Source organism: Typopeltis vanoorti, chromosome 4 (genome assembly GCF_054136105.1).
Source record: "Typopeltis vanoorti isolate ZY-2024b chromosome 4, IOZ_Tvanoo_1.0, whole genome shotgun sequence".
Lineage (NCBI taxonomy): Eukaryota > Metazoa > Arthropoda > Arachnida > Uropygi > Thelyphonidae > Typopeltis > Typopeltis vanoorti.
In genome coordinates, this window is record NC_143552.1 from 169484327 (window position 1) to 169505871 (window position 21545).

At 35.5% G+C, this 21545-nt stretch overlaps 1 protein-coding gene across 5 annotated transcripts in view; it reads left to right on the top strand.

The window, feature by feature from the left end:
- The window catches only part of LOC150107839 (branched-chain alpha-ketoacid dehydrogenase kinase-like), a 309936-nt gene that overhangs the window by 129080 nt on the left and 159311 nt on the right, over positions 1–21545 (top strand). For all 5 annotated transcript variants that reach the window (XM_090392088.1, XM_090392087.1, XM_090392090.1 and 2 more), the window contains 2 exons: positions 1119–1166; positions 11340–11459. In XM_090392088.1, coding sequence (XP_090248214.1) covers positions 1119–1166; positions 11340–11459 — 168 coding nt within the window. The remainder of the gene's footprint in view (positions 1–1118; positions 1167–11339; positions 11460–21545) is intronic.

A 21545-nucleotide genomic window follows, 5' to 3' on the forward strand; every position in this document is an offset into this window, starting at 1 on the left:
AATGTTTTAGAGTGATTTTTTTTTTTTTCCTTTCCAGTTCAAGGCCCCGACCATACTTATTATTATTATGTCAGTTACGTTTATAAATTCGCTACTTTAAATTTTTGGAACCATATTACAATGTCACTTTATGGTCTCTAGAGCAGGATTTCTGGACCGTAAAAAAAAAAAAAAAAAAAAAAAAAAAAAAAAATATATATATATATATATATATATATATATATTAGGATAACCAAGCAATTTTATATGCTTGGTTATTTTAGCTCCTAATCCCAAGTATGCAAACAATTAAGTTTGCGCCTGAAACAAAGTTCAAGTCTAAAGATGGTACAACACCAGGGCAACTCATTGTAAAGGTGGTTAAAGCTTTGATCACTATTCTTAGTATTTTCCCATAATGTAAAGCACATCTCACTAGAAGATGTATACTGCAATGCATTATGGGTGGGGTCATAGGGTGTGTGTGTGTGTATATATATATATATATATATATATATATATATATATATATACACACACACACACACACACACACACACACCCACACACACCCTATGTTGATAAAATAAATTAAATAAATAAATAAATAAAATAAATAAAAGCATATAAAATTGCTTGGTTATCCTAATATACAATATACCCAAGTTAAAAATTTATTCCCATATATATATATATATATATATAAAATTGATAATAGAGAAGGGGGGGGGGAATTCTTAGCCTAAACATGGTATGGGTGCACTATAAGTTTGTACATAAACTTTTGTGGATGGGAGCCACATAAGAGTGGTCAAGTGATTGAACTTTATCACTCAGCCTTTTGCATAATGTTTCCTTTTAGTAAAAGTTTAAGAATAGTTATTTCATGAAATGAATTTGTTTCACATTGTCATTGTGAATAAAGCAGTATTTTGAAATATTTTTCTTTTAATTCGTTAATAAAATAATATAAGCTGTTATTCTGATTTCAGTGCTTCACCTTAAGTTTTACCCATAGGTACTTTGTAATTTCAAATTAGTTATTAATATTGTGAAATTTTTGTAAAGATTAAAAATGAAAAATTAAAAAAAACCAACAAATATTTCATAATTTTGATTTCATGATTTTTTTTTTTTAGCATGAATTATACATCAGGGCATTTTATAAGCTGTGCGAATTTCCAACTGTAAGTATAATAACAAGTTTATTATTATTATTTCAGTTACGTTTATAAATCCGGTACTTTAAATTTTTCAGGAAATGGCAATGTATACTAAAATATTAATTAAAAAACTTTAACCAATACATTCCAATTTCAGCAATGTTACATTGCCATCTTCTGGGAACATAAAACTATGATATGTGCACACAGGCACTAACAACGAGCAAATAAGGCTGAAGAAGGCAACTGGCATTGGCCCTAGAGTTCTGAATGTGCCCCCTAGCTAGGTAAATTGGGATGTCCTGGCTGTTGGGCTGATGTTCTTAGGATGCATGCTTCCCAAATTTGGAGAAGCCTCATGCACCCAAATTTGTTGAGGTTTGGGTAGTTTTTTTAAGAGCTGAGGCTGATTCCAAGAATAATCTTTCATATTTATATTTGTGGGTGGTGTAGTAAAGTGGCTTTCTTCCAGCATATTCTGTGGTGGGTATCTAGTGCATGGTCCGCAAGTCTTGAGTGGCTGTATTGGTGAAACCAGATGTAGTCTTTGTGCTTGGATATCCTGATATTAGCTGCCTGTCTGGCTGTAGTAGGACAGTTTCCAACTGCAAGGTACCTGGGACCTGATACTCCTTGTAGGTCTGACAGTGATGGCGAACCTTTTTACCCAGGTGTGTCAAACTTTTTTTTTTTTATTTTAATATTGACGTTGTTGATGCGCCACTTGCATATATGCATTATAAATGTAACTACATAATCATAGATGGTTACTTATACATATCATGTTAGGCTATTTATTTAATAGGACATTGATATAAAATCTATGAATTCATATTATACAATTAATTTAATAAACTGAAATTACAAACTTACATTACATTTAATGACTTTTCTGTTGCAGAGTACTGGTACAAAGTTCTTTCAATGAACAAACCTACCTTCGCCTTAACTGAGAGTGATCTTACACGATTTATCGCAGTTTTTTCCATCAGAATACCAATATTTTTCAACATCCAAGGTGTGTCACCTGAAATCTTCAAGTGTGTCAGTGCTGACACGCGTGTCATAGGTTCACCATCACTGGTCTAGGGGAAGTGGCTGGTCTTTGATGGAGCAGATAAGTGATGCCAATTTCTTATATGGTTTGTAACAGGTAGTCAGGTCATATTTTTTTAGGATTTTTGTTAACTTTTCAGATGTGCCCTGGATATAAGGAATGGTGATAGATTTAGTCTAATCTCTGTTATGAAGGGGGATGGGATTGTGGTTAACTGGTTTTAATATTTTGGGGATTATAGCCATTGGCTAAGAAGGTGTTAAGGATATGGTTAAGTTCGGTAGTAAGGGCATTCCTGTCTGAACAGATTAATTTAGCCCTGTTATGTAGGGTGTTTATAATTCCATGTTGTTGCGAGGGGTGTGATTGCTGGTGAATGTATCTACCTGTATGTGTTGGTTTTCTGTAAGCAGAGGAAGCCAGGGATCCATATCGGGCTGGTGTGTAATCAGTGTCTAGGAAAGGGCGACTGTTGTTTTCCTTTTGCAAGGTGAACTGTATTCTGGGGTGTTGATTGTTTAAGTGTGTTAAGAAGTGGAGCATATCTAGGCCATGTGTCCAAATAGCGAACACATATCCATATAGCATAGCCAGACTGTGGGTTTTTGTAGGGCTGCGTTTAAGGCTTTTTCTTCAAAGGTCTCCATAAAGAAGTTTGCCAAGGGTGGAGAGAGTGGAGAACCCATGGCTGTCCCCTCTATCAGTTTGTAGAATTTTCCTTGCCAAACAAATAGCCTGAGTTCATGGTGAACTGAAATAGGGCTGAGATATTGGGAGGAAATTTGGCTTGGATGAGATCTAAGGTATCTTAGAGTTGGACATTTGTGAATAAAGAGGAAACATCAAAACTGACCATTATGTGAGTGTGTTAGAGTGAGAGGTTTTCTATACTGGCTTTTATGTGGGCTGCATTTTTTATGTGTGAAGGCGTGTTGCCAGTATAATGTGTGGGCACTTTGGATAAATGTTTGGCTAATTTGTATGTGTGGGAATCAGTGCCATTTACAATGGGACGTAATAGCACATTATGCTTATGGATTTTTTGGTTTTCATATATTCGGGGTGGGGTCTAGAGTTGAAAGGTTTTAGTCTGCTAATCACTTCCACAGGCCAAGAAGTAACCTTCTTAAGGAGCCTTTGGAGTGTTCTGATTTGGAAGCTGATGGGATCATATTCAATGGGGAGGTAGGTAGACCGATTTAACAGTAAAGATGAAAGCTTACCTGTGTAGTCAGTTTAGTTGAGAACTACAGTAGCATTTCCCTTGTCCACTTTGGTGATTATTATTTTGCTACTGTTCTTCATTTCTTGTAGAGCTCTTTAGATAGGTTGGTTTTTGGTGGTTTAGCTTTGGTAAAAACCCTGGCTACATCCACTCTGATATTGTTTGCAATATGGATGGGAAGGTTGCCGATACCACGTTCTATGTACATCATTATTTCTTCCAAAGGTATTTTTTTCTATGCTAAGGTGAAGTTGTGGGCACTGAGTGCTTCAGGGTGAGGGAAGATGGGTTAATTACCGTGTTGAACGATATTTGAGGTTCGGAGGCAGAGTTTTTTTTTAGACTTTCAAATTTTTTGATGTGCCGACATCGTATTTTAATAAATTCTTTCTCTGCTTGCTGAAGCACTAGAGGCATCTGAGAGGATTGTCCAAAGGTCTTCGTTCAGAGTAGCAGCAAGCTCTTCCTCTCATGCACGAATAGCTGTATCAGCCAAGAGAATGCGGGGTGGTGGCAATCTGTTTACGTAGTAGAGCAAAGCTAGTGTGGCTATAAGTGTGGAGAGCCTTCGGTGACGTGAAGCGGTGTTTTAATTTTACACAGTTTGGGATCAACTTATCCCGGCAGCGTTTTACGAAGGTCAGACAATTTAGTTGTCTTGAAATCTTCAGCTTTAATTTGCTTTATTGGCAGGCCATCAACTTCACCAAAGACCAGCCACTTTCCTTAGACTTATCTGGAGTATACCAGGTTCCTTGCAGTTGTAAACTGCCCTACTATGGCCAAATAAGCTGGACAGCTAATATCAGGATATCCGAACACAAAGACTACGGGTTTCACCAATAGAGCCACTCAGGACTTGCTGACCATGCTCTAAATACCCACCACAGAATACACTGGAAGAAAGCCACTTTACTACACCACAGCAAATATAAATATGAAAGATTATTCTTGGAATCAGCCTCAGCTCGAAAAAAAACTTCCCAAAACAAATTTGGATGCACAAGACTGCCTCAAATTTGGGAAGCGTGCATCCTAAGAACATCAGCCCAACAGCCAAGATAACCCAACTAAGCATGCTAAGTGGCACCTTTAGGACTCTAGGACCAACACCAGTTGCCTTCTTCAACCTCATTTGCTCATTAGTGCCTGTGTGCACATATCATAGTTTTATGTTCTCAGAAGATGGCAACGTAACATTGCCAAAATATTGGAAGGTATTGATTAAAGTTTTTTAATTAATATTTTAGTATACGTTGTCATTTCCTGAAAAATTTAGTCATATAACCATAAGTTTATGTACAAGAATATAAATTCAGTGCTATTAATGTAAAGGAAGAATGTTTAATTGCTTTCCTATTTTAATGAATATGGTTCTCTATTAGAGTTGCTAAGCTAATAACTGTAAAAAACCTGTGTAGTCTAGTAAGGAATATTCATAACCTGTTGGGAATGAACCAAATCCAGTTCTTGCCATTTTGTGTTGTACTCCTTTAGTAAGTATCCAGGCAGATAATGAATGAGCATTGTCTGGTAGTTCAGGACTTAGCTGAATACGCTCTGTTCTGTATTGGCCAAAATGAACAATATCATCAAATTGTCATGCAGATGGACATTTGTCCATTTAAACACACCCACTGCTATTCTTATTGGAATCCAGGAATAACAGTGCAAAGTCAGCTATTTAAAATCACCTCAAACTCAACAGAACTGAAGATAGTGCCATTAAACAAGAATGGGGGAAAAGGTAGCACCAGCAGAGGAATTACAGAAATATCATGTAAGCATAATTGAGTAACTGAAGAAGAATGACACTTAATGAAGGTTTCTAAATAATAGCTAAGATAAATTAAACCAGCCAAGAAATCATCTTGTTTAATCCTTTATCCAAGTGAGCAAACAAAGTTTGCACGTGGAGTATCATCAAGACTAGACTACTTGTATATAGAGGCTGATGACTTCCCATCAGTTGCCTTAATATCTTGTAATGCAAAGTGCGCATCCTTTTGGATGTGCATAAATGTATAATGCTATGCATTATGGGAAGGGTCACTACCCAGAATGATTTCAACCTTTATTGAGGTGTCAACTGTGGAAGCTAGACCAAAAAGAGTTACCAAGATTGAAGTTACATAGAAGTCATGTTTCCCATTTACAAGAGTAGTAAGAAGGTATATCACCTTATTAAAATTCTCTGGATTAGAGATGGATGCAAAAAGTTTTTTACTTGGTTACAAATTAAACTTGCCAAGAAATTATATTCAGCAATAAATATAAAATATTATATTCAGGCAATGACAATCAAGGAAAGGAAGGAGTAGCCATAGTATCCAACACAAAATACGAGGCTAATCTTCTTGAATGGCAGTCAATCTCAAGTAGAGTAATGTGGACAAATATGAGAATGGGGAACTGGACAATGAGACTTATTTGTGCCTATGGTCTCACAGAAGGTTCTACTAAGGTAGAAGTGGAGCAATTTTTTGATGCTTTAGAAAAAGCAACTGACACAATGAAAAAGGAAAAGTTGGTCCTTTTGTCAACTATCCTAGTCTATCCTTCTTTGTTTAGCATTATGCAAGATACCTACAGTTAGGGTGCACCACCAAGTGCCAATTAAATATTCAGAAACCCTATTGGTTCTCCACATTCCTTGAAGGGGTATGTGAAAGTCTTGTGTTAGGGTATGTAGTTTTGAACTTTGAACAACCCTAGTGGGAAAAGACAGATTAGCAAAACTGATGTTTAATGATGGGGGTGGGGGAAAGCCTCAGAGGAAAGCCAAGATCTGTGGACTGATGCAGTTAGTATGATCAAAATCTAAGGTCAATACTAGAGATCCAATAACAGATTAATCTTGGAAAATTGTTAAGATGCTAGTAGTTATATAAACTTTGTGTTGTGCTTTTTATAGTAGTACTTCACAATATAAACCAACACCAGAGGGATTACTGCTTTAATTTGTCAAAGACTTGCTTGCATCTATCTTGACTTCTCTAAATGAACTTCCTTTTGTCCATTCCATAGGGTGCCATAATTGTACTTTTTTTCAAGTTACAATTTGTGATAAAAGTTGTGATAACATTTGTTATCACAACTATCTAGTTCATAGCTCTGTTTCAGTTTCATAAATTCCATATATACAGGTAACTCTCATATAACGTGGTACTTATACAACGCGGTTTTGATATAGCGCGGTGTACAAATCGTAGTAACCCTTGTTGAAGGGTTACTACGATTTGTAACCCTTCAACAAGGTACTTAAATAACGCGATTTCGATATAAGACGCTCTACAAACTGTAGTAATCCTTTATCTTTTCATATATTTTTCAAAGTGCAACTTAAAAATCAAATTTTATCTTCATTAAATTTGCGTCTGCCCGTATCACGCATGTAGTTATAAGTAGCGAATTTATATTAGGGGAAATACCCTTTAGCATGATGTACGTCAATTGTTTACCATATAAAATATTTATTGTTGAAAATTGTCTTCGTTTTCTGTCAGGAAAGCACATTAAAAATAAGTGTGTTAATCTCAAGCTGATCACTTTATTTTTTGGTGAGTTACATACAATACGTAATGCGTTTTTTTATGTAAAATTTTTTTTTTTTATAGTAATGGCCACTTAGAGGGCTTTTGCGATATACGGGTTTGTTAATAGGGATAAATTCACCCATAAACTGCCAACGTAACAATTGAACTAGACTGAAGTTTCGATCAGCATATGAGATGGGAATTAATTGATGAGGAAATAGATTTAAATGAGAAGGAACTGGTACAATTAATAGATGACGTCGAACCAAATGGCGGGGAAAGTTCTGCCAAAGATTCTGATTGTAATGAATCCATTAAAGAATTCATTCTAAAGAAATTAGCAGAAGGATTGGACTTGGCAAGACAGGAAGTTATTTTACGGATAATGATCCTTCAGTGGAGCGCTCCGGAAAATTCAGAGACAATTGGATGTTTGTTTAGCTCCATATTATGAACTTAATAAAGAATTGCAGCATAGTGGTAAGCAAGGTCTTATTACTGACTTCTTGATAACTAAATCTGCCGAAGTATGCAATGAGAATTATACTAATGATGTCCAAGAGATTTCAAGTAATGACGATGTCTTGCTCCTCATAAATAAAGACCATCTACTAGAAATGTTAGTTTGAAGAGAGTGATGACGATTAAAATATACACTTTATTTTATTTTGCCTAAAATATTTATGCATTATGTGCAATGAAGTTTACATACAATTTATAATTTAAAAACAAAACAAAAATAAAATGATTTCGGAACCTAACCTTACTTTTTCTGTGCGATCTGAGTCTCGCATAACGCGATTTATATAACGCGGCATTTTTGTGGAACCTAACATCCGCATTATACGATCCAGAAAAAAGATATACTGGACTTGATGCAATGTTTAAGCAAGGCTAACATTTTTTTGGATAACTTGTCCTTGAGTAATGTTATGACTTCATCTGTTGGGACATTAGTGAACAGAGAAGTTATGTCCAAGCTAGCCATGATTTCATCTTCATTATATCCTTGATGTATGTAACAAAATGTGTAGTGTTCTTGATAAAGGATGGTGACTTGCCTGAAAAACTTTTGAGGTATTTGGCAAGATATTTTGAAAGGTTGTATGTCGGAGAATTGATACCTTCTACAATGGGGCGTACCGGAGTGTTCTCTTTATGGATTTTAGGAACACCATATATACGAGGAATTAACGAATGGAGAGAGCGTAGAGATAACTTCTCTGTTTACTAATGTTCCAACAGATGAAGTCTTAACATTACTCAAGGACAAGTTATCCAAAAAAATGTTAGCCTTGCTTACACATTACATCAAGTCTGGTTACTTCAGATTTCAAGATACTATATACAAGCAAAATCATGGACTGGCTATGGGTAATCCTTTATCCCCTGTACTCACAAATATTTACCTAGAGGATTTTGAAACCAAGGCGATCTCTTCCTTTATTTTTCCTAAAGTTTGGAAACGCTATGTAGATGATGTCTTCATTCTTTGGAGCCATGGACATGATTCCCTTATGGTTTTCCTCGAACATCTCAATAGCTGACATCATAGTATTAAGTTTACTGCCGAGCTTGAAACAGATAATTCCCTGCCTTTTCTTGATGTCAAACTGACCTGCTCTTCTGGTGAACTCAAAATATCGATATATAGAAAACCCACACATACCAACAGATATCTGCATAGTCAGTCCCATCACTTCCCTCCTTATAAGCTTGGAATAATTTCCACCTTGGGACATAGAGCCCGTTCTCTTCTGGATGACCCAAATGAACTTCTTACAGAAATAAACTATCTCAAAACTTCTTTCAAAGTTAATGGATATTCCAAGAGAATCATTGAAAGATTCCTTCTTAATCCTCCTAGACGTCGTTCAGAAGAAACAAATAGATTCAAAGGCAATATATCTATTCCTTATATGAGTACAGTTTCACATAAATTAGCAAAAGTTCTAAGAAAATATAATATTAGAACTTTGTTCACTCCACTTCCAAAGATCCATTTCTTAAAAAGCAACCCAAAACCTTGTCATTATCATCATCTCAAATACCCTGGTGTATATAAAATATTGTGTGATTGTGATATTCCTTATTTTGGGCAGATAGACAAATCTGTTGAATTGTGTATGGAAGAACACAGAGGGACATTACTTACAAGAGACAGCGAGCCAGTGCATTATCAAGTCATATACTTTTCTCGGCTAATCCTAATGATGAAAGCCAAAGTCTCAAAGTCTGCTAGGAAAAATCTACTAACATCTTCTTTTGCAATGATGAACTAGAGAGAAAAATCGTGGAATCTAGGGAAATCAACTTCAATCCTGTTCATCTAAATAATAACTTGAGCTACAACCTCCCAGATAGTCATTCAGCTGTAATCATGTACTGGCGTTCACGAGATGCAACTAGCACATACTTTCCCAACAGTACAACAAATGAAAGAACAGCTTTAAATACAACCACAACGATTTAATGTCAATTATGTATAGAGACTCTCTATAATGTTCATAGTTTATTTAAGCTTCAGTGTTTTAGTGTTTTTTCTTTCTTTTATAATGTTACCTGATGAAGGCTGTTACAAGCCGTAACTAGTCGTCTTTTTATATTAAAACCTTTTTACTTAAATCTTGGTTCTAGTCATTCAATTCTTTTTAAAAAATATATATCTTAACCAAGTTAATGATCATTCTTTCATATATATATATATATATGTGTGTGTGTGTGTGTGTGTGCGCGCGCGCGCGCGCGCGTGTGTGTGTGTTGTGTATTTTGAAGATGCTGGTTGAAAACCAGTATGATATAAATGGCTTAACTATTTCACTCCTCTGGTGTTATACTGTGAATCACTAGTATGGGTAATCGCTGACACATAATTCTTTCATTAATTCTGTATTGTACTTTTGTTTTGCAACATGGTATATGCTATGGTATTATGATGGGTCTATAGTGTATTTCAAGAAATGATGAGTCTCTATCTGGTTTGTATGATAATTCCACACATTTGTTAAACCTATAGTGCACTGTGGTGTATGAGTAGATAATTGAGAAAGAATAAATTTGTTGGCATTGAGTTGGATGATTTAATACTGTATTCTTGCATGAGATTGTTCCAAAATAAATCAGTAAAAGGAATCATTCAAAAGAAAAGTGTTCTGTGATTTGGGTTAAAGTTGAACTGTTGAAGGAGTAGTGGCTGGCAAACGAACGGTCACAAAGGGGTTTAAACATTTATTAACTTTTTTATTTATTAATTATATTTATTGTTATTTTTTTCTGTTATAATGAAATACAGAACCTGGAGATTTTTTTTATTAGTTGTAAAAAACCAAATCACATAAATACCTTCCATTTTCGGCTTCACTATACTATAACCACTTCCTTTTTCTGATCACCATTGTCTGAATGTAACAGCTTGTAGTTATTTAGGAGCTCACCTAATTTAGTCATGTCCAATTTATGTTGACATTGTTTATTTCATTTGTGAGGTACACCTCTTTACCATTGATGCTTCTTATTTCATTAGCTCCTGTTGTTTAATTGTGCTGATGTTGTGTTGCCTATTCTACTAGCTAACTTTCACTGTTTACCCTAGTTTCATAATGAACTGGAAAAGCTAGAAAGTAGAAAGTCAAACAGCCTTGTTTGACTTTCTACTTTCTAGTCCATCTAGAAAAATGTTCTGTGATTTGGGTTAAAGTTGAACTGTGAAAGAGTAGTGGCTGGCAAATGAACAGTCACGAAGGGGTTTAAACATTTATTAACTTTTTTATTTATTAATTATGTTTATTCTTATTTTTTTCTGTTATAATGAAATACAGAACCTGGAGATTTTTTTTTTATTAGTTGTAAAAAATCAAATAACAAATGTCTTCCATTTTTGGCTTCACAAAGATAGGCCCTTTCTATGGCATGTTCCATGACAGCTGCTATTGTTTCTCACTGCAGCACCCCTAATTTCTGCATGAATGTTCTCCTTCAGCTTTGGATTGCCTGGGGCTTGTTCTCATACAGAATTTCCTTCAGATAACCCCCATAGGATTAAGTTGGGAGCCATCATATCTGGAGAACATGATGGTCAGTTAATTGCAGATCTTTGAGAAATTATTTATTCTCTGCATTAGAACAATTGAATGATGATTTTCAAAATAAAATTGCACAATTTTGGTTTGTCATTGGGTTGTGAACTTTTCAAATGCAGGTAATCATCATAAAATATAATTTAGTGACACCATATGCAAAACTCATTTTGTCATCAAATGTAGTATTAGAGGTTGTATAGGAAGTGAGTACAAAAAGTTGGTACATTTTATGTATTTTAAATTATTAAAGTTTCATGGTTCTGTTTTTTCTCCTAAGTGTATTTTATTTTATTTATATAGATTGTAGACTTTGAAACTGAAAAACGTTATAGTGAAATGCTGCGTAGACTGCTTGATGACCATAAAGATGTAGTTACTCAGCTTGCATCAGGATTCAAAGAATGTTTGAAGTATATTAAAGTAAGGCTTGTTCTAGTAATTTCTGAAGTAAAAATATTTAGGCACAAATCAGCCATTGCAAAATTTTCTGTCAGTAGATACAAAAAAAAACAACTTCACTTTCGTAGTACAGTAACCCCCCCCCCCCCGAGTTACGTAAGTAATGCGTTCCATAAACCTTTACGTAACTTGAATTTTACGTAAGTCAAAGTCAAATTTATAAATTGCTTAAGTGTAACTTCGTAAGAAACTGCAATATTTATTATTATTATATGTATGTATATATACAGATATGTACAGTATATTATTTACACAGTATTATTTTATAAATGAAATATCATGCAGCAGTATTTACTTGGATATAAACTATAAAAGTATGAAAAATATATAAAAGAATATAAAAACAAACTGAAATAACACTTTTCAAATAAAAAAATGTCTTGTGACATCTAATTTAGCTCTGTAGTGGGAGAGTCGGCGCTGGTGGTGGTTGGTTGTGAAGAGAAATGCTGTTCTCTGGTAACTTCTACTCCTCTCGATGTTGAAGGCTGAGCGTAGTCGGGGTCGTCTGAGTTGTTATCTTGACGTTATTGTGAGCGGCATCTCACAAACATGTCTACAGTAGATTGTGTGGTCACACGCTTTTTGTCATCGTAGATGGCCTTGTAGCTAGACATATCGGAATGGATATGGCGTCTAACATTCTCGAACCACTCGGTGTTCAGATCCATCAATTCTAATTTTGCTAGTACCATGTCTATCAGGTTAAACGCCTTGGCTAGTTCCATTGTTATAAATTTCTTAACATCTGGAGTTGGCAGTTCAATCGGCATAGTGTTGGATTCTGAATATATAGAGATTGGAGTAATTATTATTTGCTACAGAATCCAACATGATCTTCCATCACAAAGGCTAGACTTGTAAATATTATTTAATGTAAACAACTTATTTTACAATTTAATATTCATATAACTACTTTAATTTTGTCTAATATCTAATTATTTAATCAAAGATATATGTATTAATAATGAAAAGACTGTATTAAATATTAAGCTATTTTAATTATTACTATCTTAATATTATAAGAGTTTGTATTTGATAATTTAACTGTGCATTAATTGAAATGTAAATATTCTCTATTTATTCCTGTTTGTAGAAGTTTAGCGTTATGCAATACCTCAATTTTATTATATTTTGTTTGGTTGTCATGGAGACATATGTAAGTGAGCGAGCACGTTTTGGAACACCACGTGAGGAGAAGGTTTATTGAAAAGAGTTTTAGAAAGAAATCATGAGAATAATTTAGGCAGGAAGAACGGATATATAAGCGATGAACGCTGAAATTATTAATGAATTAAGAGAGATAGATTAGAGAGAGAAAGGAGAGGGTTGGAATCGGAGCATTCGGGAATTACAGTACGATAATAGCAAGTCGGCAAGTCACTCAAGCAGCTAATAAAGTCTACTAGTCGAGAAGCAGTTAGCTAATAAGTTGTAGAATAACAATTATAGCTATAGAAAACAGCTGAGAGACTATTAATTAGACTAGTGATACTTGAATTGAGATATAATTTCAGGGCCGACCTATCAAGGACACACAGAATCTTGAAATAAAGCATTGAGTAACTAGAGAATAGCAAAGGCTGTAAAATTGAAGTTTACCGTTAGCTGTGTTTAGAATTGTAGTGTCTAAAGAATTAATTGAATGCTGGAAGAGGGAACAACTGTGCATATAAAACCTCAAGTTAAGGAATTATTGTGTGTTGCCCTATTTCATGAGTGATCAGTAGTACTTTATGCAACAACGTTTGTTTATATGTATTGTGACCGATGATTAATTCAGTTATTGCTTAGAAGAATTATTTTAACAAGTGCCGTATACTGTTTAAGTGTTTACAGTTATAAAAAGTGTTTACGTATAAGAGTAGGTGAAGAAAAAAGATAATCGGTAAGATTATTCCAACCGTTAATATTCCTATGCAGAAAAGTGTGAGAGTTTCATCCTAGAATTTCCTTATACTAACAGTAACTATTGGTGAGAATTAACTGAAGTGTAAAATTAAAAGTGTTTGTTTGTGAAGAGGTGTGTTACTGCAAATTTTATTGTATTTGGAACTTAAGGAACTGCAAGAAGACTGTACTAGAGATGACGGATTTACCATTGTCTGAGTTTGTATGATTGTACTTATCAGAGAAGCTAAAATGTTTGTGATATCTTAATTACTGATTTAAACTTAAGTGTAAAACTTGTGATTTTAAAATTAAATGTTTATTTTGTTAATCAAAAGTTGTATTTTGCCTAAATCTCTTTTACTGCACCATTCATAAAATATTCAAACCAAAGCGGTGAATTAAGTAAGTCAAATATACTCAGCCTGTATATACAGGGTGTTCGGGATAAATTTGACAGTTTCGTAAGGAAAAAGAAAATCTTCTTTGTATCTATTAAATTTAATGAATTGACAAAAAAACATTACAGGCAGAGTTAATTACAATACTATCAACAAGATTTACTCAAAATAACCACCATTAGCATCGATCACAGCTTCAATTCTGCTTCGGAACCTCGAACAAGCTGATGCTACAGTCTCCCTGGGAAGGGCCGCAAAAACTGTTTTAATTTTATCCATTAACTGGGCTTTTGTATTACTGGAAGTGCGATTGGTGTCTTTTTCAACTGCGCCCCATACAAAATAATCCATGGGGTTAAGGTCTGGGGAGTTTGGAGGCCAAACATTTGGACTGGTGAAGTCGTAGAAATTTTCAGACAACCATTTTTGACTTTTCCCAGAGGTGTGGCAAGGGGCCGAATCCTGCTGCCATACATACGGCCTACCATTGGCTACCCTTGTTATCCAGGGCTTGACTACAGTTAGCAACTCCACGAACAAAGCCCGAATTCCAATGCCAGGGTTCTTCAACACCTGTTCCTGCAGATTTGCGAGGAATTCTGCTGTACGAACGCAATCAGATCGTCTGCTAGGGATCTTTCTTCTTGCTACATCCTCGTAGTCACCATTGCAAGTCTCTAGTTCATGCCTGATTGTTTTTACTGTATTCAGGGAGCATTGGGCAGCAGTCGTAATATCCTTATTTTGATGGCGGGCACGAATCATCATGATACAAGTTATTCTCTTCCATGATTCAGGTGGGTTCCAGCTATCCATCCTTTCTGACATCTTGTATATGAATGAAGAAGGGTCCAAACTTTTAAATGAAGAGAAGTGTGTGTTAATACATGTAACTTACGGAAAAATATAATTAATTATAAATATGTCAAATTTATCCCGAACACCCTGTATATATATATTAATAACATATTAAGGAGAAATAGTTGAGGGTTGATTTTTCTTCAATTCTTGAACTAATTCAGATATAGAGTGGCGCAGTCAATAAATATAAATTTTCTCTATATTTGTATTAGAAATCGACTAGCATCTATTTTTTGTTTAAGAACATCGTAGCAACTAACAAGTCGGATCCAAAGTACAGATTGAGACGAAGTAGGATCCATTGTTGTAAATTTCTTAATGTCTGGAGTTGGTGGTTCAATCGGCATAGTATTTTTTTCGGAATTTTGGAATGCCTCCAATTGAATAAGGTCATCATTAGTAAGCTCTTCATCGTGACTCAAAAGAAGCTTGCTAACGTCAACATTATCCACTTCCAGCTCTAATTGCTCTGCCAGTTGCACACACGTCTCCATTGCTTGCTGTAATTCTTGTGTCAACTCAACGACTCAGTCATTGTCTGCTCTCCTTCCTTTAAATGATTTTGCACCGTTTCTTCCACACAGCGTTCATTGTTGTCCGCTTGACTTCGTCCCATGCCACGCCGATGTTTTTGATAGCGTCAAGGATATTATAATTCTTCCATAAATCACGTAATGCCCTCACCACTATCAATGACCTTGATTGCTTGGGAAAACATATGCTGCAGATAGTAGGCTTCGAAAGTCACAATATCGCCTTGATCCATGGGTTGCAACAGTGCGGTGGTTCCAGGAGGCAGGTAAACAACTTTTACGTCAGAATGAAAGTCATCCAACTCTTCCAGGTGGCTGGGGGCATTGTTCAGGAGGAGAAGCACTTTAAACGGGATTCCTTTCTTGGCACAATATTCCTTCACCTGGGGAATGAAGTGGTTATTGAACCAGTCTGAGAACAGCACACGTGTAACCCAAGCCTTGGTATTGGATTTCCAGATTACGGGCAGCCTATTCGGGTCAATGTTCTTAAAGGCCTTACTGTAATTAGTTTTGAAAATTGCAAAAATTAGTTTTGGCCATAAAATTTAATGATACGCTTGAACTTAAATTTAGTATTATGTTTTGTAAAATCAAATTTATAATTATTTTCTTACTGATAGACACGTTTAATAATAGTTTGTTAAATTTTAGAAACACTGCTCTAGTCATCAACTAGGATCAAACCCATGATGGTCCTTCTGGCAGTTTAGCAGGATACTACCAGAAGTGTTGCCACAAGGCTAGAAGGACCTCTGTTTAATAAAAAAAAAATACAGTAAAAATAATCATCATCATTATGAAATACTATTTATTATTAATCATATTGATTATGGAAACAATTATGCAGATAAACATTTTTTATATGAAGTCTGTCCACATAAGGTTTCCAGCCTTTCATAGATTGACTTTTTTTTCTTAACTCTTAAATCTACAAATGATCTAACATTACACATTCATTATGACATAGAAACTCAGTTAAAACATCAATTAATACTCAGAACTGAATGTGTATACAACAACAAAAAAAATTGCAAATGTTTACGAATGTTTAATAGTAAAATTTTAATTATTTTTAAGAAAGTTACAAATATTGACTAACTTAAAGAGCACACAGCACAAGGTAACATTATAAAATAATCATTTTTGTAAGTGGTTTCATAAAGGTTTTGGACACTGCTATCTGAAAGTAGCTAAATGTGGAAACTGTTTTTACTGGAAAGATAGAGAGAGAAGGGATAGGGAGGAATAAAAGGGTTGTTGGAAGAGGCGAGAGTGAGAAAGTGAAAATTGTCAGTATATTACCTCGCCATGATAAAAATGAATTAAGAAGGGCTATGATGGCAAACAATTCGATGCCTAGGCTGTGTAGAAGGAATAGATGCAAGATTTTGGAAGTGTGGAGTGAATTTGATGAAATATTGGATTCGTATAAGAGAGACGTTTGGTATCGGGAGTCTTGAAAAACTAATAACTGTTAAGAGACCTAACACAGAGTCAGGGAAACTGAATTATTAAGGGAGGAATGATGTGAATGTAAGTGAGACAATGTTATGTAACTGTGTTAATGATGGGAATGGGCTTTGTCATGGAAATATTGACGAGGAGAGAACAATTTCGGCTTTGTGTTCATCCGGTTTGGGCCCATCAAATGTGTGCAAAGATGTCTACATGTATAAGGCATTAGAGAAGAATAGAGATCTGCAAGTTGTCCAACTATGTCATGCAGCCTGCAGGCAAGAGTATTCAAAAGAACATGCAGGTAGATTATTATGCCTGTACACAAATGTTAGGAGTATCAGAAACAAAGGGGTAGAATTTGTTGCCTTAGTCAATATGTTGCGACCTCAGATTGTAGGTATTAGTGAGACCTGGCTATCAGAATCAGACCTACTAACTGGAATTGAGTGTCAAGGGTACAGTATTTTTAGGAAGGATAGAAGAGGAGGGGGCATGCTGCTAATGATATCGGATGACTTGAATCCAATTAGAGTTGAGACAGATTGTTGTTCTATTACTACTAACAATATTCATGTGACAGCGAGTTTGAAGCCATCTGGTGTGAGGTGGAATCTAAGATCAATTACATAGTGAGGTGTTGTTACAGACCTGGTGAATCGGTTGCTAGTGATGAAGAAATGCATCACCAAATAGAGAAGATGAGAGCAAAAAGAGTAATCATAATGGGAGACTTTAATTATCCAAATATTGATTGGGGGTAGCATTGGAATCTCATGAGAATGAAAATGAATATTGAGCTGTTGTGGGACAACTTCCTCAAGCAGCATGTGAGAGAATAACTCAAGGTCAATGAGTGTTAGATTTGATTATAGTGTCAAAGGGCATTTCAGTTAAATACGTAACTATTCTGCCTCCAGTTGGTGACAGTGATCATGCTGTACTCACTTGGGAAGTGACTAACTTTATGAATGTTCCATTCTGAAACGGTTACATTCTGAACTACAAAGCAGGAAATTATGAAGACTAACTGAGGAGTATCCTGAGTTCAGTGGAATGAGATCAGTTGCTGGATGGTAAGAATATTGACAGAGCACATGGGAAGCATATAAACAATGCTTAAATTATGTGATATCAGAATGTGTCCCAAGAGTTTGAAGAATAAATAGGTAAGAGTCAAATGGATGTGTAATCTTATTAAGCAACAGATTTATATGAAAAGGATGATGTAGAAGGCATACCATGTGATAAGAATTATGCACACGGTATAGTCTGTTATGGAAATTATAAGCAGCAGGCTAGAATAGTCACAACTGTTGTATGGAAAGCAAAGTCTGAATATGAAAAGAAACTGGCTCTGCGTGCTAAAGACAACCCACAAAAATTCTATCGATATGCTGCAAATAAAAGAAAGAATGAATATGAAATTCATTTTTTAAAATTATGGATTCTACAATCGTGTTAAAATAACTTTATTTTCCCAACGTTTCTATCAAGATCATCATCTGGAGCATACATAAATATACAAGACAAGCTACGTTACATTTCAAACCGTAAGCTAGAGAAACAATGATTTGATCACATGCTACTCACTGGCATGACCTCTAGCGGGGAAAAAAAAAAAAAATTACATCAAGCTAGATTTAATTTATGATTACATGAATAAACATTCTTTCTTATAGATTTTTTTCTTTAACTGTGATGTCCTATTTTTTAGTATTAAAGCTGTTATTTTAGATTTAGTATCCTGGATTTTCTACAGTCCTGTTTATAGTTGTTCTTAGAGAGGAAGGATTCGTGGGACGATAGACCGTTTTTATTATTTAGATTGGGGTGGTTGATAACGATCTCACAAGCTTTCTTAAATTTGCGTTCATACCATGTTTTGGTGTGATGTAGACAACTAGTGCTTTTCCAGTCAATTCTATGTAAGGTGTTCAGGGCATTATCAGAAATTTATGTATGCTCTAGATGATGATCTTGATATCAAGATTGAAACATCAGGATAATAAAAAGAGTTATTTTAACATGGTTGTTGAATCCATAATTTCAAAAATGAATGCTGATCGCCATGTGACACTAAAAGAAAGGATAATGAATATGAAAGAATAACTTCTAAATCTAGATGCCGTGAGGGTTTCAGATGCAGAAGAGGTTGTTCAGTTAATGAGTGCCCATTTTGTTAAAAGCTATCAACCTGGTGAATGCAACATTGAGCTCACTGTTACCTCTTCACTATATGAAGAAACGCTGGTGTGTGAGGCCGAGGTATTAGAGCTGTTGCACAAACTGAATAAGAATTCAGCAATAGGGACTGATGGAATATCAGCACGTGTGCTAAAAGAAGGTTCAGCTGAACTGGCCATTCCTTTGACCAGGATATTTAATGAGTCTCAGAACAGGGAAGATTTTGCAGAAATGGAAGGAATGTATGGTAATTCCATTGCACAAGAGTGGTGCAAAGACCTGATGTATCCAACTATCAACCAATTAGTATCTCGGGAGTGGTAGTGAAGATTTTGGAAAAATTGGTTAGGGCCTGCATTCAGAAATGGGTTGACACTGATGGTGAATCTCTACGTTGCAATGAACAACATGGGTTTACTGAGGGAAGGTCATGTTTTAGCAACTTGCTCACATTCTGTACTATTGAACTAGACAAGGGGAATGGATACACCATGATACTTTTGGATTTTGATAAGGCTTTTGCCAGAATACAGCACGAAAAGACTGTTGCATGAATTGGAGAATATGGGTTTGGGTTATAGAATATTAGCACGGATAAGAGGATGGCTGACTGACAGATATCAAAAAGTGGTATACGGGGGGGATGTGAATCTGCAGGATTTAAGATAACCAGTGATGTACCACAAGGATCATTCCACTATTATTCAATCTGTACATTAATGATATTGGGAAGGATTTGACAAGCAACATACAGCTATTTGCTGATGATGCAAAGATAGGTTTGATAATCAGGAATACTGCTAATATACACTATTTGCAGAATGATTTCAATAGGCTGGGCTTGTGGCCATGGGAAAATTGAACTGACTCCAATGTCAATAAATGTAAAGTCATTCACTTATGTGTGATTAGAAATCCAGTATCGTATTATATTAGTGGGATTATGCTAGAAGAAACTGATGAGGTTAGGGATGAAGTTCAGGGGTCATGTGCAAAGATTGCAAATACAACTCAAAAAATAATTGCAATGCTGAAATGAACATTCAATTGTAAAGAAAAGGATGTCATTTTGCCTCTTTACAAGTTCTCGATAAGTCTCACTTTTGCTATTCTGGTTTCCATTGTTTGATATAGTGGAGAGAGTGCAAAGGAGAGTATTAAAAATGTTATCAGGATTGTGGAATACTGATTATGAAGACAGATTGAGAATTTGTAGACTGCAGACACTAGCAAACAGTAGAAAGAGGGATGATATGATTGAGACTTACAAACTTCTGAAAGGTCATATAGGATTTCAGTTGATGGAATTTTTCAATTTATGTAGGTTGGGAAAAGGACTAGAGGGCGTCCTTGGAAGCTGAGAATGGAGGTGAGGGCTAGATTTTTCTCTCATAGGGTGGTGCATGATTGGAATGGATTCCCATTTGATGTTGTGAGTGCAAGCATTGTGAATGAATTTAAGAATAAGTATGATAGCCGGTGTGTGTAGTATGTGGCCTCCCTCGATGACTCCCTGGAGGTTTATCTTTGATAATATTTGATACAGTCAGTACTACTGCACTGAATCCATTATACTCCTCAGTTGGTCATAATTTCCTGCTTTGTAGTTCAGTGTGTAAACTGTTCTGAATGGAACATTCATAAATTTAACCATTTTCCAAGTGAGTACTGCATGATCACTCTCACTTACCAGAGGCAGAATAATTACATCTTTAACTGAAACATCCTCTCACACTATAATCAAATCTAACTCTCTCTTTGATATTGATTCCTTCTCTCACATGCTGTTTGAGGAAGTTGTCTTGCAACAACTTAATGAATTCAGTTTCATCCTTCTCATGAGATTTTACTGCTTTTCAATCAATATTTGGATAATTAGTAAAGGATACTATAATAATAATAGTACAAAGAGATTAAATTTACATTGTTACTAACTTCCACAGTTTTTTCCAGACTAATCTGTTATTTTGCCAGAAATCCTATACTGTTTTTTCAGTCACTTAGAAATAATCATGACTGGTAAACTACCAAAGTTGTGGCAGGAAGCCAAAATAATTCCCAAACCAGGGAAAGATCCAAATGATGTGAAAAACCTGCGACCCATCTCCTTGCTTTGCACCACCTTTAAGCTCTTTGAAAGAATTCTCCTTAAAAGAATTTCACCACTCATCAAAAGAGCACTCCCAACTGAACAAGCTGGCTTCAGACCAGGAAGAAGTTGCTGTGACCAGGTCCTGGCCCTGACAACTCAAATTGAAGCAGGCTTCCAGAAGAAATTTAAATCTGGAGCCACTTTCATTGACCTAGCATCTACTTATGACACTGTCTGGATCAGGGGCCTCCTCCGAAAACTAGGAAATATTATAAAGTGTAAAAAAACTTTCCAACTTTTTGATTCTATTCTCTCCAACAGAAAGATCCAGGTCATTATTGGCAGAAAAAAAGAGCAGGTCCAGATTCCTTCACAACGGTCTTCCTCAGGGCTCTGTGTTATCCCCTATACTTTTTAACATCTACGTGTATGATCTACCTCATACCAGATCAAACAAGTATATGTATGCCGATGACCTAGCGATCTTGCAGCAATCCCCCTCCTTTACCAACCTAGAATCAACCTTAAATACAGACCTGAACACCATGGAAGAGTACTTTAAGCAGTGGTACTTGAAGCCAAATCCAATGAAAACAGTGTCCTCAGTATTCCACCTGTACAATGC